Source organism: Charadrius vociferus, unplaced genomic scaffold (assembly GCF_000708025.1).
Source record: "Charadrius vociferus isolate BGI_N301 unplaced genomic scaffold, ASM70802v2 scaffold202, whole genome shotgun sequence".
Taxonomy (NCBI): Eukaryota; Metazoa; Chordata; class Aves; order Charadriiformes; family Charadriidae; genus Charadrius; species Charadrius vociferus.
The window spans coordinates 2,476,348-2,499,472 of NW_009647242.1; the positions used below are offsets into that span (position 1 = coordinate 2,476,348).

At 35.7% G+C, this 23,125-nt stretch overlaps 1 protein-coding gene across 1 annotated transcript in view; it reads left to right on the forward strand.

Moving 5' to 3' along the window:
- Window positions 1-1,461: 1,461 nt before the first annotated feature.
- ANKRD12 (ankyrin repeat domain 12) overlaps window positions 1,462-23,125 on the forward strand; it is a gene marked incomplete at its 3' end in the record, with an annotated part of 39,811 nt that continues 18,147 nt past the window's right edge. Inside the window, exons 1-4 of the mRNA XM_009879986.1 lie at window positions 1,462-1,601; window positions 9,871-10,018; window positions 19,318-19,464; window positions 20,389-20,589. Of these exons, the coding sequence (XP_009878288.1) occupies window positions 1,515-1,601; window positions 9,871-10,018; window positions 19,318-19,464; window positions 20,389-20,589 (583 nt within the window). The remainder of the gene's footprint in view (window positions 1,602-9,870; window positions 10,019-19,317; window positions 19,465-20,388; window positions 20,590-23,125) is intronic.

A 23,125-nucleotide genomic window follows, 5' to 3' on the forward strand; every position in this document is an offset into this window, starting at 1 on the left:
GTTTTCACTCTCAGCTGGAATTGGCTTCTGAGTCTTGGCTAAGCCACAAATCTGTTAATATATTTTGGGGATTTATTGGGAGTGGTATGTAATGGCCTAACGCGTTTGTTAACATGCCTTAGCAGAGTAAATGAGAATCTCCAGTGCAACTTTGGAGACGTGAGGATGATGGCTCATAAGCTTCTCCAAGTCAAATGAGAGTTCTTGGTACAAATTTCTTTAAGTTAGTTTTCTAATATTATCTGCTATGTTTACTTCTATGTTCTTTTATTTACGCACTGTAGTGAGCTGAGTTTGCCCTGTTGATTCCCGCCTCATTTTAGCTCCTGTCTTGGCAGTTGCCTAAACCATAAAGTACGGAGACAAGTGTTAGTTCTGTGTTCCTTGTTTGTTATTCAGAATTGATACTGCTTGCAGTCTTTTGTTGCTAAACTCACTTACAGTAGTACTTAATGGTTTGTGTAGTAATTCTGTTGTTCTGGCAAGATACTTTGGCCTCTTTGTTTATTATAACTTTTTTTCTTTGTAGTATGAACTTTGTAGTTCTTAACAAGGTGCTAAATAAATAACATTAAAAAGCACTAGACTGTATTTCTGGCAGTGTTGAAAGTGTAGCGCAGTCTTCTGCTGTCTTCCTGACATAAGTTTTTAGGACAACCTGACTTTCCCTGGTAGGTATTGCAGTTGGACTTGACGATCTTAAAGGTCTTTTCTAGCCTAAATGATTCTATGTGTTAAAAAGATTTTGCTTCTCTTGAAGTGGAAAAGTGGAATCAAAACTAACATGGAAAAAATCAAAATTCCATTATTTGAATCTGTAATTACACTTGGTGTACCCTGGAGATGAAACATCACAGAGCTCTTAGAGCTTTATATACATATATATATATGTAGCGCAATGGTTTATGTAATTAATTTGCTAGACAGTGGAAACTAAGGTTTCTAGTTCCAGGTCTAAGCTTTAGAAGATTTTTCTTCTAACATATATCTCTTGTTCCAACAAATAGGATAGCAAATCACCAAGATTTGACCTTCTTTACATAGTATTTTGGGTAGACAATACTGCAGTTTCCTAGCCTAGAAAGCTTAATTTCTCTTCACACTTTTGGTAGAAATGATCTTGTGCTGCCTCCCAGTCTTATTAGCTATAAAACTGAGATATTGAACAAATAATCCATCAAATACCTGAAAGTGTTAAGTCTGCCAAAGAGATTAGTTAGAGGGATGAGGCACTTCAGCAACTGACTTGGTGGTTTTCTGATGACGCTGTCCCCGGTAGTATCCATGTTAGACCTTTTGGGTTTTCACCCCAAGATCGAGCTGCCGATGAGTGGGATACTTGAAGTCAGGTGTCAATGTTACTCATCTTTTTGGGAGTACTATTCAACTCTGCTACCATCTGCAGTAGCAACATTGGTGCTGTAGTGTATATATTTATATAATGTTGGTTGTTTGTTTTTCAGACGCACAATGAACCCACTGATAGAAGATACAGCTAGCTAAACAGCTATAAAATGCCCAAATTTGGGTCTACAAAAACAGTTCAAGTTGAAAATTCTGACAGTGATAGCACCATGGTGGAAAAACCAACTGCAAGAAAGGTAACAAAGTTATATTCATGTCCATTTAATTTCAGTGAAATGAAAAGCATGTGTTCTATCATGATTTTTGTTACGGTAATGCGAACAAATAAATATGAATCTATGTTCTGAGATCTTGAGTGCAGAAAAATTAGTAAGTTTTTATATTATTTTAATTGTAAATTAAACTAGGGAACAGAATTAATGCCTTTTATTGTAACTTCCAACTTAATTCAAAAGGAAGCTGGATGCGTTGGGTTTATTTGATGTTAGTGCATAGTTTCCATGTCTTACATCGTATGAAGTCTTTTTACACTCACAAGAACAATGATTCATATTTTACTTAATTTTGCAGTGTCTTACTCTCTTTAGTGAACACATGAAACGTTTCTGAAGGCCTGTGACAGAGCACGGACTAATGAACAAACATAATTTCCTTATACTCCTTTGTAACACATGGTCTTGTTCCGTCTGTTAGGAGGACTTGAAAGCTGAATGCTGCAGAAGGGTTAAGAGTAACCCCTGTAGAGGGGAGTCCACTTTAAAACCTGTACAATCCATTTTTGAGTGTTGGTGAATTAAGGGGTATGCAAGCTCCAGTAATAATGAAGGGTGGTTTATTGTTTATAAATGTGAAGTATCCCATTATTTTAAAACTTCTGAAGCCAAGTTGCAAATAACTCAGTCTCCATTTTGTCTGCCTAGTACAATTCTACAACAGATGAGTTTATTTGTAGTACTAATGAATATCAAAAGATAGAATAATATTCAGTATTGTGGATGATGAGTTGTATAGTGCCCTAAGGAGAGAGAATCCATCTGTCTCCCAAAAGATGTTTAAAACTTTTCTCTGGGAAAAGGAGAATGTATGTGTGTGGTCATACTTGCTGTTACTATGTTCTTGAAGTCTGTATTCTCTGTAAGACCACTCAATGGATGGAGGTAAGACAGGGAGAGATGAAACAACAGGAAAAGATCAGAACATCCAGCATCTGCTTCCAACTGTTTGTCTTCTGAAAACATTCATAGAAAACATTAGAGTCTTAGTCTGTTCCCAGTTTGTTTTATGGATCCCAGTAAAGTGAGGCAAGATAGTCCTTTCTGCTAGCTGTCTTGAAATACTTTGATAAGAAGAAAACAGAGTAAAATGGGGAAAGGAAATTGGCTTACTAGTAAAGGGATAAAAAAATGTCGGGGTTGTTTTATTCTGGTCCTTGTTTGCGATTTTGTCAAGTTTAATTGAAGTGTCACTCAACACTGGGAATAAGGGGGGGAAACTCAGGGGGCCTACAAGCAGCAAGAATAGGAAGACTATTGCAATGAAATTTAGTGGTATTCAGTACTGCCTTTTTATTTATACACTTCTAAACTATATTTTTTAAAGATTTTACATCATTTAACTAAAAATATTTCCTGTTTTTATAAACTCTTGTTATCTTGACACTTCAATATTTCTGAAGAAAGGTTTTGACAGGAAGATCTTGAAGATAACAGCTGTTCATGCTATGAAAACTGACTTAGGTCACTTTTTTCAAGCTTTATTTGTGGTTTTAGTTTTAAAAATGAATTTTCATATTTTGTTCACTTTAATCAAAGCAAAAATAGTGGGTTTGCTGGAATGTGTCAGTTTAGGGGTTTGGTTTTTTTCTCTGTTTCCCTGCTAAAGGTATGGCTTGAAATCCATTTGTTTGTAGGTTTGAATGTATAGAAATAGATTATCATATTTTTATATTGCAGATTACTTTCTTCCTTTGTAGGCTTTGAATTTTACATACAAATTGCTTTGCAATCTGAGGTTTAAAATAATAAATCAATCAAAATAAAGAATTTATTTCTGAGGCCCCTTTTCCTGCTCTACTCTCCAGTTCTGACTCCTCCTCACCTTCTCACCTTGTTGCTTGCTGCTATAGTAGAAGAATGGTGCTAGTTTCCAGAGTGGCTGTTAAATCTGCAGCCACTGCCAAAGGAACTGCCTTAGCAGTGATCCTTCTGCCCAGTTCAGTATTTGCTGGCTGTCTTGACACCTTCCTTTCCCATAATCTCCTGCCGCTGATCTACTAAAAACAGTAGCAGTTATGTCTGCTGAGCCATTTAACCCCCCTGCAATCTTGGCGAAGTTAGGTAGTCTTCTGATACAAGTAGCTCTCTTTCATGGGAAGAGGATATGAATCCATATGAAAACATGAATAACTTTTCCCGGGGAACCGAACAGTGCACATGGTGTCATTTATTTAACCACCAGGAAAGGAGTAAATTAACATTCTATTTTTAATGGTCGCGTAAAACCCTTTTATTGTCATATTGGTTTAGGTGAAGATTTGTCCTTAGCTGGCTGCTCTAACGAGGAAATGCTTGTTGTTGAGATTGATCACCAGTACAGGAATTAGAAGTATCAACAAATGTGCTAGGTTCAGATGCTACTTTGCCTGGTATTTGAGATGAAGATGCCAGTGAAAGCAGTATTACTTAGAAAATTAAAAGTCTGGGGAAAATGGAGTTTGACCAAGGGCATATGTATGGAAACACAAAGGTGGACTAATTAGATTGATACCAAACAGTAAACTGATAAACTGCTTGGACTGTTACGTTCAGTCTTGCTTGCTATCCACCTTGGCACAATAGATTTAGATCTATTTAGATCTAATATTAGATCTATCTAGATATTAGATCTATTTAGATCTAATATTAGAATAATGTAGGATTTGGTTTGGGCACTGTATGGTATAAATTGATACATGTAACACTGAGAATGTGAGATCCTAAATAAAATCACAGAATTATTTAGTTGTTGCTGTTAATATTCCTGTATTCAGATTTTTAGCATAGGAAATACAGTTTGGTTGCTTTTGTCATATTTTGAGAAAATGGAATACATGGTTAAGATGTTAAATAGTCGCTTAAACAGTCACACAAACTCTTCTTTAATATAGGGACAAGCAATTGTCAGCAGTGTTTAGCTGGCCCTTGAGTAATCTGCAGTCTTTTCCTCTGTGTTGTTAGAAAAAATAGACAAAGTGTAATCATTTTAATTCAGCCTAGAAAATTATTTAAAATTCAACAGACAATATGGTAAGAGTAAAATTTGAGTTTGACCAATATAAAATCTTGAAGACAAATGTGTGTTACACACACATACATAGAACTCTGAAGTGAAGACTGACCAAGCCAAATCAACAGTGACAATTTTAAATGAAGTATTTTTGGGAAGTAGTGGAAATTTCTGTAAAACAAATAAGAATTTTTCTCAATATGTAAATATTTGCAACCATGAATTTAAAAACAATAGTCTTTGAAGTGTTAGAACTTCTTATGAAAAAGTTACAGATTTGTTCACCTAACGTAATTGATGTAAGGAAGTACTGATGCTGCAGGTGAAAGGGATAATACAGGAAAATTTTTGCTTTAGTGGCATTTTGATATGGAAGTATCTTGATTAATCTGGAAAATACTTCTTGTCCATGCACTTTTCTCAGTATTGTTTGACCAATGAGTGACCATTCACTGTGCCATCAGAGAAGCCTGTGTCTTTTAGTAGCCTGAAAAGACCCTGAGGTCGTCAACATTCAGATAATTGCAGTGGTCCTTAGTACAAAAAAATGCATTCTAATTGTATTTTTCTCATAGCTTTGGCTTTTTATTTTTTTCTGTAGAATAGTACTGTAGGAAAAGTACTAAGGTACAAAAAATGCATTCTAATTGTATTTTTCTCATAGCTTTGGCTTTTTATTTTTTTCTGTAGAATAGTACAGTCAAACCACTTTTCTGCATTTTGCTATGTAAACTTACAAGTGGACACAGGAGCAAGTAAGAGTTATTGAAGCAGAAATGTCTTTGAATTACTTGTGGAGCTTTATAACTGTAAATGAACTGAAGATAGGTAGTTTAATTATTGGTGTTCCCTTATATGTTCATGGATGCATTGTAGGCAGAGGAGGCCTAGTGTGAAATAATGTTTACACAAAACAGTGTATTTACAAGTGAACAGTAATGTTAAAGGATACCACTCCTTAAAAAAAGCCCTCATTCTTCTTCTGAAAATAAAAGCTGTAATATATGGTGTAAGACTATTCCAATGGTTAACATGTTAAGAAAAAATACTTGCAGGATTTTTTTCCTAGTTGATATAATATTTAGCTCTTACTGGTTGTGCATTCTTAGCTGTTGACTGAGGAATGTAGTATTTACTGTTGTTACAAGATTTAATATTTCATATTTGTCCAGTGGAAGTTAATGCTTATTATGCTGTTCTAGCAACCAGTAAATAGCTATCTGAATCCGCTATGTGTTCAGGTCTTCTGAGAGCTTAAAAAAAAATCACTAGAAATAACATTCCTGTTAATAAGCTGAGTTTATATCATATATGCTTTAGGGTACATATATTTTTATTTCAGTTGCTCATCTTGTGAGCATAAAATAAATAAAAATTGTAAGGGTGTGTACAGCGGATAGACCATTTAGTGCTTCCATGAGATATTTGATAAAGATAAGAACATAATGAAATATTAATTTATCTGAATTTATACTTTGGAACTTACATGGCCAAAACTCGGGAAGTAAATGATAGATATGTGGTCCAAAGGAGAAACACATTTGGGGTTTGTAAGAATTAACTCTCATAGAAGAGTCCAACAATCATGCCCAAAGCTGTTTTAATACCATGGAGAACACACTTCAGTATGTAATTATCTTTGATGGGCAGAAAAAGAATGCTTATTCTCCCAGGGCTTAGTACATCTGCTAGATTATATGGCGATCTTGTCTCCTTTTGTGTGTTGTCATTGATTGTAGCGGTACCAGACAATAGAGCTGGAAGGGGATATCAAGAGATTGTCCAGACTGCTGTTTGTTTGCCTTCTGAGATGGTTTCTGTTGAACAGATTAAAAATGTGTTCCTCATCGTGGCACACTAGTATGGTTTTGTTGACAGAGAAAATTCTTCCTTGTTCCTACATCCTCCAGCAAGGCATGCATTAAAAGTTGAGACATGCATATCCAGTTCATCCATTTGCCCCAGCGTAGAATAAGCTGTACTCGGTTCTTGACAGATGTTTACCAGACCTTTTCTTTAAAGCCTTGACTGATGGAAATTCCAGTCTCCTTGGGCAGTTTATTCTGATACTTAATTATGCTGACTGACATAGAGTTAGATACTTAGTAGAAGGATAAATAACTTTTGCTTGTCTCCTGTTGCAGTCTAAAGCCATTAAATGTTCTCTAACTGTAGTGAACATGGAGAGTATGTGATGCCTTTCTCTTTGCAGCAACGGTTTATATATCTGAACATTATCATGTCTTTGGTGTTTTATTTGATTAGCAATTTTCACTTGAGATTAATGAACCTCTTCAGAAAGTCCACAGATATTCTAAGTTACAGGTTGCTTTATAAAAGAAGTCAACTTTGTTTTGGGTTGCTTCCATGGATCGCGTTAAACTAATATATAGACCTGTTCATGCTGAATTGTGACCTTTGCTTTGTCCATGCTGTTGCAGTGACCAGGAGTAGTTGGAACAGTGAATGCTCACTCTTTAAATCAAAATGCCTGTTCTAACCTGCAGGGCTTGCTGCCTTTACTTGAAGTTGAATCCAGGGGGCTGTTAAGAGTTTTGCAGCTTTTAATGTGGAGTCTTGTGATTGTACAGTTAATTTTTGTCAGGTTGTAGAAGCTTGGGTTTATCCTTGCTTTTCCCATTTTGTTTTGTATTTAGACTGTTTTTCCAAATTTGCTAGTAACTTTATTTTCCCTTTGCCAGCACTCTTTGCTTCTCCCTCTCTCCTGGTTGTGATGGTGTCTGCATATCTAATTGCATCTCTATTTCAGCATTGCGACTGAAAATACTAAACAGCATTGAACTTGTACAGACTTCTCAAACACCCTGTTCGTTGCATCTTTTGTGTTGGAAGGTCCACCATTGGTGGCGGCTAAGTGTTTATTTCCACAACAGCTAAGGAACAAAATATTCTCATTTTCAGTTTCTGTGTTTTCTGTGTATAGCCTGTTCTTTCATTTTCAATTTGTCTTTATTTATCTGAAAGTATACATTTTGAACTGTCTCTCCTCCTAATTAGATAATCACAAAATTAATATTCATTGATTACCAGAAAGTAGTGCATCAGTCATAATATTTAATATAATGCACACATACAATTTAAGAATAAGAATAAATGTAAAGCTATCAAATTATTTAAGCAGCTTGTGTCTCTTTCTGAGCACCTACCAATGTATTTTACTGACTAGTACAAAAAAAAAAAAAGATTCTTTTTAAGGACTACCAACCGCAAAAAACGTTGTCTTTTTTCTACAGAACAAGTTGAAACCAATGATTCTTGTTTAGGAATTCTAAATTATTTTCAATGGATCCTTTCTATTGCATGATACCTAACATAATATTCTAGAGAAAGCAATAAAATTTTAACACTTTATCATACTGTGGGAAACTTATGTATGTACATTTGAGAAATCATTGGATTGTTTGGAACAAGGGATGAGACAGCTCTTGGTGAGATTGGGCTGAAGTGTGGAAACCCTTTGTGTGTAGTGGAAGAAATCAGAATGGGTTTAATGGAGTTTGGATCTGCTCCTGCCAACTTTTAGATGCATTTGTGAATGATCAGTTCCGTTAGATTGATTAGCTTCTTTCAGAAGTAATAGCACAAACACTTTATCTCCCAAGGGCTTAGAGAAGTCTTAATGGGGTTTGGATTTTTAGATTTTCTTGTTCTCACATGTAAGAAAAAGGCTTGGGGGATGTTTGTTGTTTCCTTTAGGGTTTTGGAGGAGGGCTGGTTTTGGCGTGTGGGTTTTATTCTGCATTTTGGCTTGTTTGGGGCTTTTGGTTTTTTGGGGGATGGTTCTGTTTGTGGTTTTGTGGTGTGTGTCCCCCTCCCTCAGGTTTTCAAACTCAGAGTGAAGATAGGTTTTCTCTAGGGGAATCAACCTTTTACTTCAGGAATACTCCTGACATAGACTGATCCCTTCTTTGCGATTTCCCTGATAGAGACATTTGTCCCCTGAAGATTGTAGAGTTTGTTTGCAGGCTTTTTTTTGTAATCACTTCTGCCTACAACAGTTTAAACTCAGTGTGTCAGATGATACAATCAAACTACTCTTCTTACCAGCGTTTGATTTTAAATAAAGGACAGGTGCTCTCAAGAATAGTACCTTTACTTCGAGCTATTTTCTAGCTTTCCTCTCATCAGAATAAAAATTTTAACTTCTTGCTTCAAAAGTACCATGGAGCAGCCTTTTGTTTTTCTGACTGGCAAATCAGTGCATGTGCCTCTTCTGCCTTTAGAAAATGAATCTGGTAGTGGTTTCATCCAGTCATCTATTAAGAATGATATAAAGCTGTGGAGTTGCGATGGCTGACATAGCTGGATAATGTGTTTCTGCAGCATGTAATGAACAGAAGATGTTATGTCTCTGCATTGCATCTTGATTGGTAGGCCAAAATGTTGGAGTTTGCAGAGTGTTCTCTCAAGCAGTCATCTCACTAACCTGCTATTCTTTTACATACTTTGACCTCCTATATTATCAAAGTAATCAAACACGAGTTAATATTGTGCTGTCCGGGTTTTTCCCTGTTTATCTTGAAATATGTTTTACAAGGCAAAAATCCCAGATTTACGCAACTAAAAATTCCAAATAGCGTGTACCTATTTTTTCTAAATTTGATACCAGTTAGAAAAGTTTCTTCATGTCTTTTTTAAGTTTGAATTTTTAAGTAGTGAATGTCTTTAAGTAGTGAATTTTACTTTAGAAAATGAAACATTACACTACTGTTCTTGTTGAAATAGAAAGGGGGTTGGTTCTGTATGGATGAATTATGTGGTGGGGGTGGAGGCAGGGGAGAGTTGTTAGAGGTTTTTGTTCTTGTTACTGTGTTACTATTTACAGCCTGAATTGCAGTGTGGGTTTTTACTTTGCTTTTAATATGATTATTATGTTATGATCAGGGAGGGAAATTGGGTTGATCATTAAGACTTAGCAAATTCTAGTCCAGTTTGTGTTCTTCCTTTGCTTATTAATCAAGGCTGTAATAGTGAACAGCAGTTCTACAGTGATGTATCGGGAAGTACAAATAACACAGAAAATACTAATTTTAAAGAAGAAAGAAATGCCATTGATTATTTATAGTAAGGTTACTTTAAAATTTTTTAAATAAACTATTTAATACACATACGTACACGCATGCACGTACATTCTTGCATAGCATCTTTTCAGTCTGTATACATTATAAGACTATTCTGCTTTATGCGAAAATTACTTAGTGTACTTTTTATTTATATTAGAGCAAGGACAAGATTGCATCCTACAGCAAAACTCCAAAAGTGGATAGGAGTGATGTGGGGAAGGAGATGAAAGAAAAGTCTTCCATGAAACGTAAACTTCCTTTTACTATTAGTCCATCCAGAAATGAAGATCGCAATTCAGACACAGGTAGAACCTTTTTATTTCCTTAATTAATTATTTGTTGGTAAAATACATCCTAATTTAATTAATTGTATATTATGTTTTTATATTGATTATTCTTTTTCCCTGTAAAAAAGGATACTAAGTATAAAAGTTGCTTGCTTCTGATTGTTGCATCTCAGTCCAATGAGCCTTCATCCTATCATTAGCAAGAGCTAGCATGCCAGTATAGTTTATCTACATTTTTCCAGTTGTTTCCTAACCTCATTCTTTTGCTTCTATGTTGGTAATAAATCTTTCTTTTGTTGTCATCTCTAGAGGTCCATTTGCTTAAACAAGTAAACTGGTGAAAAGACATGTTAAGTGCCTTGACTTGAGAGACAGCTGTCAGCCTTTCGTAGCCTTTTTTGGGGGAGGGAGAGTGGGAAAGATTGGTAGATGTACTGTCCTTCATATAAGAGAAGAGGTTGCTAAGGTTATGGAATTAACTAAACTAGCCATGGAGAGCGAACTTTTCTTTCAAGTCTGTGATCTGTCAGATGCTCAGATACTACAGTTTCTTACACAGTGCTCATTGTGCATTTGCATATTTTCATAAACAGGTAATTCCCTTAAGATGCTTAGATTTAAATGCAAGATAGACGTATGTACCTTAGTACATGTGTAATTTTTGTCCAGGATTGATTTAATGCAGAAGGTTTGGCTCCTGGATATTGCATACATATTTTTGTTACTCTAGAGAGAATGTGGTGTGAAATCCAAGTTTGAAATAGTCACATTACAAAACAGTATTCTTGGCTTTAGATTTCCGTTTTCAGTGGTTTTACAGAATTCTTACACTATTTATGATACCACTTGATTCTGAAAAGACCATGTATAAATTAGAAGTATGCTCCCAGCATCTGCTATGTTAAATTTATTGCTTGCTATTAGATGCTAATTGTTTTTCATAATGGAAATAAATATATTTAGAAGTAATATTTAGCACTTATCTAGTGTTTTCTGTGTTGGAAATCTTTCGTCCTCTCTGCCCACCCCCATCAACTTTAAATAATTCATTGTCACAGCATCTTGTAAGGTAGTATAATTTTTTGTGTTTCTCTTGCTATAGCATCTATTGTCACAGTTGCTGTAAACAAGATGGATTACTTTAGGCACTTAGACATGCACAAAAAGACAATGCACACACTACAAAATCTTTTTGTTACAAGTTACAGCAGGGAGATGAAATAAACAGTTCAAGTAGGGGCAAGAAATAATTAATATAACATAAGGCACATAGCTTTTAACTACCATGTAGTAAACATCATAGCTTGTCCATTTTGTTACTGCTGAGGTAAGTAGGTAAGAGCAGCTACCCTGTTTCACAGATGAGGAACTTGGTACTTAAGCTTTCCAAAAACTTTAGAGGCAGGAGCATTACTAGGATGAAAAAACAGTTATTCTAATGCTAATTCTGTACCTAACCAATTAGATTAGACCAGTGGGAATTAACCACTTACGTTGGTGCCAAGTTTGGCACTGACAGGGATTAGGACTGACATCAGTGATCATGAAATGCAGTGCTGCTTCTGATACAAACTTGTCATTAGGCATTGAAAAGGTTTGCCATCACTGGACTGAACTGTCACCTCTGACAGAAGTGTCTCCCTGCTAACTATGTACAGAGAATGGCAAGTATTATTTGAGCAGGAAGAAAGTAAGTTTTTGGAGATGAGAGTGTAACCAGAGACAGAGGGAAAAGAAGAGGTGATGAAAAGCTTCTTAACAGCTAGTAGTGTTAGTTTTAAAAATAAAATTCATTTAAAAAAAAATAATCCCAGTTTTCTTCTGATACTCTGAACATCTGTAGTGTAGGTATTCTAGGCAAATGGTCAAAGGTTGTGTATACAGTTCATAATTAGAAAGATTCTGAAAAAATACGTGGTACTACTCCATTCTTCCCACTGTCCGTTACAGTTCCAGGATGTATTTTATGCTTTCCCTTTACTTTTATTTGTAATAGCTTTCCAATATGTTTTTTGCAGAGTTCAGAATATGTTCTTACTGCTTTGCTAAATAGTTTCTTTGTAACAGATGATATGATGATTGAGTTTGATTTCTTTCAAATGTTTTTAAAGATTTAGGCTCTTCTAAAAATGTTGCTCTAGGATAAAACAATTAATTAATAGTTTAATTTAATAAATCATTTCTTTCCAAGATGCGTGATAGGGTTGCTAGCTAATTGTAGAAACCTCATGATAATTGGGTTTCTTCCTGTTTAGGCAGGTGAGTCAGTCACAAGAATGGGAATACGGAATTGTTAGAGCTTTACATCATTAGAGCTGTCTTGGTTCTATCTCCAGAGTATTCATTCATGAACTAAGATTTTTGTCTTTTTTGCTTCATTTATGTAAAAATTGCCCCCTGCAATTCCACTTCTTGTTCCTTTTTGTGGTTCTTTGGTTCAGGTATTATCTAGAAACTAAATGTGATAACGAACATGGACAGCCAAACTGAATGTTAACTTAGTTTGGAATTAATTTTTTAAATTTGATTCCTACAAAACTAAGCATAAAGTAAATTTTACACCCTGTCAGTTCTGACAGGACTGAAATCAAACAACATTTATAGTGTTCTGTAAGAGCCTAGAACAATTGTAGTCCTCCTGCCTGTCTAAACTTAGATTTAAATCAATGTTTTTGCCGAAGAAACTGCTGCAATAAATTAGAATAGAATCATTTAGGTTGGAAAAGACCCTTAAGACCATAGAGTCCAACTGTAAATATAAGACTGCCAAGGCCACCACTTAACCATGTCCCTAAGTGCCACATCTACATGTCTTTTAAATACCTCCAGGGATAATGGCTCAACCACTTCCCTGGGCAGCAATTAGTATTAAATATTTTCAGATTTTGCCTTTAGGTTACTTTCTGACTAATTTCATAATGATTAGGACTGAGTCCAGTTGCCTAAATGAAGTCATGCAATGCCAGTTGAGATGGCTGAAGTAGCTGAGAAGTCTGCACAGGGCTGAAAGATAATGTGAGTCACAGGAGACCTGTGGCCTTCTGAAGAGGCCTGTGGGAAAACAACAGCACCTGAAATGCCACTACATACCTGTCCATAAGCAACAGCATCCTGTTCTCAGTTTCTTTTGTTGTGCAGGGCAGTCTGTTACACCGTCCTGCTTTGGATGGCTATTCTGAACTGAGGGCTCTGTTATCACATCCCCTTTCTTTGATCAGAGCAACCACAAAAGGCTAATACAACATACAAATACTGCAGTCAAATTTATTTATACTGAAAATTTTGAAGTATAGCTTTAACCTGTATTCGAGTTAATAAGTTCTCTGATTTGAAGTCTCCCAATCCAAAAACATAATTTGACTGAAAAGCCATCACTTACCGTCACTGATTTAGACTATTTAAATAGCGTTATTTAAATTTAGTTAATTTATTTAATTATTCTGGTTATTTTTAAATAACCTCTGATGTGGTTATCAGAATAAGAACAACAGGCAAGTGCTGCTTTTGCAAAGGACAGGTTTGTTTGCTTTCTCCACCTTATCAGTCTGAAGAGAGAAATTTGATTTTTTCATAATAATTAAACATAACTGCAGATTGGAAAAATCTTTTCATTGTGAACATGTGTGGGCTCTTTTTTGTGTGTGTGTGTGTGTGTGTGTAGTCACCCTGCATAGCTGATTATTCAGGAAGAACAAGAGCTACAATTACACTGAATGTGTTAATTTGTTGATCTTTCCTTGAAAATTATGTTCTCCAGATTTTCTGTTTATAGTAGCATCTCAGTTTTGTTTTCTGACCCCTTCAATTTCTGTCTTTAAAGCATTCCAAACATGGCACAGTCATATTTCTGTTAGCATTTAATTGACATCCAGAAAAGCAAACCAACTTACCTCTTTGTGTTCCATGTGTACATCATAGTAAAACAATTTCTGTATTTGTGCTTTCCATAGTTATAGAGGTTAGTGGGGCTGTTAAAGGAACTGTTTACAGACTGTGTTACTTCTTGCTGGACTTGGACTTATTGTTCAACTATTACAAGTTTCTTGAACTGTTGTTTGGGCTAGAGGCAGGAAAGTGAAGGTGGTTTTTTGGGTGTGTGTATGTGTGTGCTGATTTGGTTAAATAAATATGCCATAAACTTGATTAATTAGGTGTCACAATATCTTTATACCTATACAGTGCACAGTATACTGTGAGGTCTTTTCATCATGTTCTAATCTTTCCCCTTCACTGAAGATAGGAAGCAGCAGTCAATCACGATGTGTTTCTTTTTAAAATAACTTCACTCAGATTACCACAATCACCCAGATCTCAGTAACTCTGTCTCTCAACTTTGTCATCTGCACAGTTGATCGTCTTGATCTGTCTTCTACAGTTGTTGGTACTAAGCATATTAGTCTTTTGTTTTATATCACTCAATCTTACAACTTCTTTAGAATCATTTATTTCAAGCAGTTCATTTTTTAGCTTCCCATGGTCCTATTTCTTAATCCTGTTATTCCTTACAATTTGCACTATGATAGGATATTTACACGAAACCAGACTATTGTGAGCCCTGAAATTTGAATTTGGTCTCTTGGCTTTATTTCCTTTATCCACTAAACTGGTTATTTTACCAAATGGAATATTCTGTTAGTTTGGCATGATTTGTCTTGAGAACTCTACATGTTATGTTATTTATTTTCCTAAAACATTTAGAAAACAGTTGACTGGGAATTTGTAATTTCTCCAAATGAAAAAAAAAAAAACCCAAACAGCAAAACAAAACACAAAAGCAAACCCCAAACACACAAAACTGGGATACGTTATTGGTTGCCTTGGGACATTATGTGTCGTGTGTAAATTCTCCAAAAATAATTACTGGTGATTCTGATGTTTCTTGTGCCAGAACATTTCAGTACTGTGAGTGAATTTCATGAAGCTCTTCTACAAATTAGTAGTCAAATGCACCTAAATCACTATTTCACATAACTTGGCTATTTTGAAATACTTTTTTTTCTAGTGTTAGGTGAAAAGCTTGCATTGTAAAGGGAAGATCTTAAAAGGAATGTTGTCCAGATAGATTTGGCTGCTTATTATGAAGATTATTTAATAAAGATAATTGAACATGAAGCCACTTGAAGAGTTTTGATTTTTCTATTTTTTTAATAACAAGTAAGAAATTCCCTGATTTTCTGTTTAATTGCTGAAGAAAACCAAAAAGTGACAGGACGGTGAATGTAAAAGATATTTGTATTCCATAGACTTTGAAAACAAAATACTCCAAATCTTTAAAAAAAAAAAACAAACCAAAAACAAAACAAAAAAAACACCACCCAAACCACCAAGCAACATAATTTACTTTAACAGTCAACTTTATTCATTAAATTTAACCTAAACGTAATTTCTTAAACCAATATTATTCCTCTATTAGGGAAGTTATTACTGTTCGATTTGTATAAACATCAGCTGCACAGCTGTGAAAAGTTTTCTGTTACCACAAGATAAAGAATAGCCAAAAAATCAAAGTTCCTGAACATTAATTGGCCTTCTCCTGCTGAGTATAGTGTACTGCATGATGGTATTCTTGGAGCAGTGAAAACAAATCTTATAATATTCAGCAATAAGCATAATGGGGGTTCCAAATAATTTATAAGACTTTTTCTGTGGATTTGTGTAGCTTCTTTATCAACAGTTGCATTGTTGTTTTCCTTGGCTTAAAAAAAAAAAGGTAGGTTTTTTACTATCTTATTTGTTTATTTATTGGTGTATAAAAATTTCTCTTTTGTATGCCCTACTCCCCTCCTTTTACTTCCTTCCACCCCTTTTGTCCTATGTTGTTTTATCTTGTACATTCAGAAGCAGGGCATATGCATGAGATCTTGGGGGGAATAAAGCAATAGCTGCTTACGGGACATACTCCAGTAAATGGATTATCAGATGCACTTACTGTAGTCCCGAGACCTTTTTTTAGATTTGTTGTTGGTTGTATTAATTTTGTGTATTGATCTGTTTAGATTTGCTGAAAATACACATGAAGTCTCACATAAATTTTAATAAAATTTTGTCTTTGTTTTGAGTGGTAAGGGCATAATTACAATATAAGCTTGGTGAGAGCAATTGTATTCTTATTTGGTACTTTTAATTGGTAAGCTGTAGAAATGCTTTGCCAACACTGTGTTAATGAAGAGTAATAAAAGAATAATTTGCCCCACCACTGAAATCCATTGGAATATGTAGGGAGGATCTTCATGTTGTTTGATAACACTAAACATGAAATGGGAGTAAATTGCACTCATTTACTTAGTAGGCTTTTCTAAGAAAATGATTAAAACCAAAAAAACCCAACAGATAAAAATACCTGGAAAAGTACACTGTATAGTAAAAAAGTAAAAGATAGATCATCCAAAGGTTTATTTCACTTACTTTGATGTATTATTTTCTCAAGCCAAGTATAGCTATAAAATTATAAGAAATAATTCAAAATGAAAATGAATACGTTTTTCAAGAAAAGAATTGTAAGCAGTTTAATAGCATAAGCTAAGAAACAGCAGATCATGCCAGACAAACTGAAATGTGTTATTTTGATGGAAATACTAAATTAGTCAATGAGAAGGGTGTGCTGTATGTTATACTTGTAGCGAGAACAGCATATTCACAGTGAAAAGATGAAAGTACAGTTTCATTGTAGGTTTTCTTTAGATTTTCCTATGCCGATCTTCTGCCAATAGGGTAGTAGTGTTGATTTGGATATTGAATGAATTTCTAGATATTCGGGGATATGAGATGCATGCAATTTAGAAAAATCTCATCAATTACTTCTGTAAAAGGGATCTTGTTTCCTTTTTAAATGCAATGGTTAGATATGTAGGGGTTTTTTAAATATGCACCTAGGTCTGTAGCTCGTAATTGTTTAGTCTGTAAAATCATGTATTTCTCATTAGGTCACTATGGAATTCAAGATGAGCGCTATTTACGTGCCTTCCTGTGCCTCAAGAGCATTGCATTACTAGAGCCTGTGTCTGTAATCAAGCCTAGCAGATGAAATATAGAGAAGGCTAGGAAGGCAGAAAATCAGTTGAGAGGAAACAAATGAAACAAGGAGCGCCACAGAGAGGGCCTAAGGCAGAAGTGGAGGAAATCAGAAGATAAAAAAGAGTCAGCTTGAAACTTAATGAAACGTGGAATGGCATGGTTAGGAACCTCAAAACGACTTAACCTTCTAATTTGTAATTTTCTATTAATTTTTGTGTCTCTGCAGAAAGTCAGTGAATTGTGCCTCAGTGGAGTCTTCTGTTTTAAGATTTCTTGCTTTTGCAGATGACAGATTTTATTTTTTTTTTTTTAAATGAAGTTTTTATCATACAGGTGTTTGAGGTCAGCATTTAGGAAGGGAAACTGGGAGACCAATGTAATCATGAGGACAGTCATAAACCCAAAATCTCTACCCCCTAGTTTGACTTAGCTTAATTGCATTTCTACAGGTTTTTTTAGTGTGGCCCAAAATGCTAAGATTAGCTGAAACTGGATGAACAGTGTCTCATCAGATGGTAATCAGTCACAGTAAGAATAAGATGAAATAGCTTATTTCACAAAGACCAAAGATCAGTGTGGCAACCAGGCTTATTTAACTAATAGTAACAATCCCTAACCAAGCCTCAACCGATTCCCAGCCAAATTCTAGCATTTTAGTGTGGCCAAGTCTGGTTAATCAGTCCAACGTCTTTTCTGCCAGTCCTCCTTTCATTTATTATGTATTCCCCATTGTAATTTTTAGGTCTTGGGTTTGTTTCATGTTCTTGATTGCTTTATAGGAATTAGCGCATCAGCCAGCCACAGAAGAGAAAAAGCAGGCAATGGACGTCCTTACTGAATTCTGTCCTTGTCTTTGTGGTCAGTAGTCCAGTCTAGAGGGTGAACTGGGATTACTCGTGACTGTAGGATGCACAGTCCTGTCCAGCTGTTAAAGGTCCTTTGGGAAGGTGGTCAGTTGGGAGGCTTCCAAAAGGAGAAGGTGCGGTAGAGAGAGCAGGGTCTCTGGAAAAGCTAGTACTGAACCTGGACTTTTAGGAAAGGAAACTAAGGGAATTATTTGCTCAGAGTTTGGAGATGTTGAGTCTGTTAGAATATTCTTCAGACCATTCTTTCTTGGCAGTGGTGGTTAGAATTTTACTTTAACTCTTTAAAAAATTTTAATTCCACATCACCTAATTTGTGATTAAGGTTCCTTGAGCCATCTTTCACATCCAGTGTGTTTATATTCAAGTAGTAACCTTAGGGGCTCTGAAGAAAAAGGTAGATGTTATAGATTTAACCTGTAAGTAATACAAGCCGCTTACAAGATGTAAAATGATGGATTTGAATAAGATAGAAAGAGCAGTGGCCTGGAAAGATGAGATAATTACAGAAAATGAATGGTCTTTGCTACACATAAATGCAAACTAATATGTCTCTAGAAAATACAGTTAAACAATAATGACCAGCTAGGGAGATCTTTATACAGAAAAATGAAGGAAGAACTTTCGAAAAGGATGGAAGACATAGACCAAAGGTTCCAAATTACACTAGTAAAGTTGTAGTTTTAAAATTTGTTCTGTATTAAAAAGTTGTCTGATTTCAGAGCACATTTAACCAATCTGAAGATCTGTGAGAGTTTGTAGGTACAGAATAGCTTCAAAAATGGTGTGTTTATTCAGATGTGTAATTTTAGCTCCTGGTTTAAAACTTGGACATGAAATATTAAACAACTTCCGTAAATATTGATAAAAGGAAAGAAGTTATGTATATAAAATAACTGTATGCTTTTGAAGGATATGAATTTTGGAGAAGAAATTACTCTATGGTGAAGTAACAGGATGAGTTTGAGAGAAACAATCTTTTATGCAATTACCTAATAAATACCAGTATTAAAAAGTCTTCTCCTAATTTTTAACATGGTGTTTTGGGAGAAGTAGAATAGAGCACAGTCTCAGATCTGTATTCAAGGCTGAAAGTTGACTAGCTGATCTTACAGAATTTTTTAAGTGCCTGACTTGATTCTCTGAAAATTAAAGTTGTGACATACAGTCTTCTTGCTGTGAAACGGGGTTTTCATCTCTTAGAATTTTTTAGTAACCCTCCTTACAGTGATAAATGCTTTAATTAAGTAGCCTATTATCCTGGTATGGTTAGAACAGGTAACGAAAACTAATGCAAATGCAATAAATTAGAGATGCAATTTCTGTTTTTCATCACCTGCCACCAATCATCAGTTCACATACCTGAAAAAGATGCTTTTATTTCTAGAAAAATGTTGTAATAGAACAGCAGTTTGAGTTTTCAAATGTTAATATTTCCAGAGAAGGAAGGTCCAGAGAAAAAGAAAATGAAGAAGGATGCTGGAAATAAGAAATCAACACCAGTTAGCATTCTTTTTGGTTATCCTCTGTCAGAGCGCAAACAGATGGCACTTCTTATGCAGATGACAGCACGAGACAACAGTCCAGGTGATCTTACAAAGTTAACAGTTTTCTTCCTTCTGCCTGTTTAATTCTGTCCCAATCAGAATATTCTGAACCCTGATAGTTTTCAACAATCCTTGATTTTTATTGATTTTTTTTTTTAATTATTCATAATACTGTTAAGACTCTATTTTGCATTGATGAGTAATTTGGTGAAAAATTCCTGACCTTCTGTATTTATGCATACCTTCTGTGTTTTTGCATTATGATAGCTGTAAAACCTGAAAATGTCTTCTCTTCCAATGGTTATTTTTGCCTCTCAAACACTGTTCCATATGCATTATTTAAAAACTGAAATGCTATCTGTTTTAGGGTTTTTTTTTATTAAGTTTAACTGCTGTCTTATTGTCTCAATTTGGAGCAGGATTTTAATTTAGAAAGAAACTGGATCGTTTCCTTAGGATTTAATGGGAGAGGGGAGTCACCTTGTTTTTAATTCAGAACTTCAAACTGTCCTTGGTCCAGTTGTATTTTAAAAAAAATCTTTATGTATATGTTCTACAGGTGTAATGTTTTCACAAAATCGGCATTTAAAAGGGAATGGCTGCATTTCCTTGAGAGACTATCTGGTCCACGCAAAAATATTTGTGTTGGTACAGCTGAGAAAGTGCATGGAGTACAATACACAGACAGTAATTCCTTAAACTGGCATCTCACTATGTAAAAATACAGTGGAGTTGTGCTGGAGGAAGGGGAACAGACTTCATCTGTTCTTGAAACCTACTGTAAAAATACTGAGATCTTGCAAAATGCCCTTTTGCACATTGCAAATAGGCATTGTGTAGATACATGTGAAGTGTCAAATACATCCTTTATTTAAATGTAGTTATTTGCTGATTGTTGTAATCTTTGAATGCATGAAATAGTGCTAAATAACTTACAGTGACCATTTAAAAACTTGTTTTGTAGATTCCACCTTAAATCATTCCTTGCAAACAACACCAACACAAAAGAAAACTCCAAGCTCTTCTTCAAGACAAAAGGACAAAGTTAACAAGAGAAATGAACGAGGGGAAACTCCTCTACATATGGCAGCAATTCGAGGGGATGTTAAACAGGTTAAGGAACTAATCAGTTTAGGTGCAAATGTGAATGTAAAAGATTTTGCAGGTAAGTTGATACACGTTCTCTTAACTGTACATATTCAAAATTAATGCTGAAGTTGTTATCAGACATTTAATATTAGTTCATGCTATATGCAATTGATAAGATATAACAAAATTTATTAGAAATTCTCAAATCATGTTTTTTATTGCTGATGGCAGTGGTAGTACTGGGACATTACAGTACATAATATATTATTAGAACACTATATTAATACCTGGAGGTTTCAGTTGTAGCCAGGGCCTTTGCATACTAGGTATTTACAAAAATGTGTGTACATGCTTGCTGAACTTTGTAGAATTATACTAGGCAAAGTCAGTAATTGATAAAGGAACCTGCTGGTAAACTCTTGCCTATTTTGCTTTTGGTACTCTCACGGTTGTTAAGTTTCTGCATGTTTTAGTAAAAAACTTCCAGCAGAGCAAATATGAGATCCCCAAAGTAATGCTTTCACAGAAGACAGAACCTGCAGTTTTGAGTTCAGTAGTTGCCAGCTGTTGATTGGCCACACATCAAATTAAATGCGTTTACATGCTGAGATAAACCAAAGTACTTGCTGCTTTTTCCTCAGGCAGTGTAAAAGGGCATAAGATTTAGGAGCTGGAGTATTGGGTATGGATTTAGGCCACAGAAGGAGGCTGGGGTAATGAGGAGGGATGGAACAGAGTGAAAGGAAGGCTAAATCAGAGGATAAAGTGTTGGGTGAGGTGCAGAGGTGGTTGGGTTGGAGTCTAAGAGGCATCTATAAAAAGATAGGATTCAGTAGATGTTTCTCTCTTAAGTGCAACGACAACTCTAAAAAATAATGCAACTATCAAGTGCACATTGTATAAACAGCATAACAAACTGCTTCTAATAGTCTGCCTCTCAATATTGATTCTAGCTTTTTTTTGCATCTGCAGTAGAAGTGGGTCATGGGAAAGTGAGAAAGTAAATATAAGAAAGGTCTGTGTTGCCTTTGGTTTTGTTCAGAAAGACTGTGCTCCCAGTGTGAAGGGTAATGCTGAAGAATAGGTGACAAAGTTTGTGGGGAGCTGCTGGCATCCCATGGGAATAAAGATAATATTGAGAATTCTCAGTAGTGCAATTAGGTGGCAGCACTAGCAGTTTCAAGTTTTTTAGAACCATTGCATAATAGAAGCAAAACCATAATGAAGGTCTGAATGAGAATTTTAACTAGAATTTTAACCTACAGCAAAGCCTGCTGAAGGTGCTCGGTTTATGGGGCTGAATGGTTATAGTGAGAATTACATTCTCAATGGGAATAGGTGAGATGAACTGAGGCAGCAGGCCCCAGCAGAAATTGAGAACTACATGGTACAATTAGTTGTCAGCTCAAATTTGACATCAAGAGAAGATACTAATGAGATAGACTGAAATCTTGGAGTTTGTGGGGTTTTTTTAGGTAAGAAATAGATCAGTAATTTCTTGGTTTACAGAGGGTGGCGGAATTTGTGTTTGAAGATGAGGCTGCTCAGGACTAGCTTGTAGGGGAAGAAAAGAAAGGAAGCAGAAGTAGAACCCTGTGAGATCTTCGAAGAAGAACTTGTTGACAAGAGCCATTTTAGAAAAGGAGGGGGAGGTTCAGGGGAAAACAAACCCATAGAAACACTTCAAGAAAAGACATTGTGGTGGGTTAACGTTGGCTGGCTGCCAGATGCCCACCCAGCTGCTCTCTTGCTTCCCTTCCTCAGCAGGACAGGAGGAGAAAGTAAGATGGAAAAAAGCCCTCATGGGTTGAGTTAAAGACTGTTTAATAAGAAAGGCAAAAGCTGCATAAGCAAACAAAGGAAAAGGAGGAGTTTGTTCACTGCTTCCCACCGGCAGGCAAATGTCCAGACACTTCCTAGAAAGCAGGGCCTCAGCGAGTGTAACAGTTGCTTGGGAAGACAAACACCATAAATACGAACATCCTTTCTTTCTTCTCCTTTCTCTGAGCTTTTACTGCTGACCATGACATCATATGGAATAGAATATACCTTTGGTCAGTTTGGGTCAGCTGTCCTGGCTATGTCCCCCTCTTGCCTGAGGGGAGGGAGAGAGAAAGCCTTGACACTGTACAAGCACTGTTCAGCAGTAGCTAAACCACTAGTGTGTTATGAACACTGTTTTATCCCCCAAACGCAATGCACAGCACTATATGGGTTGCTATGAAGGAATCTAACTTCATAGCTTCATTCCAGGCTGACCTAGTACAAATACTTAATTTTAAATGCAGATGAAAGGATGAGGGGAACAGCTGAGAGCTGGTTTTGAGAATCAGTTGGGAGCAAGTGGTTAGAGACTTCATTCAGAACTCTGGAGGGAGTGTTTGGGATCAATTGAGATACTTTTCCACTGGTAATCCAAAGTGAGAAGCAGAGGTGGCTGAGCCTCAAAATCCTGTACAGAGGAAGAAGTCAAGAAGAGGGGGAGGATTTGAGCAGTGAGTAATGAGTGGAGAAAAATAAGAATTTAGGATGCAGTGAAGTTTAGGGAATTTAGAGTTTTTTAGCTAAGAATTTGGCAGAACTAAAGTAGCAGAAAATGAATTAGTAATGGA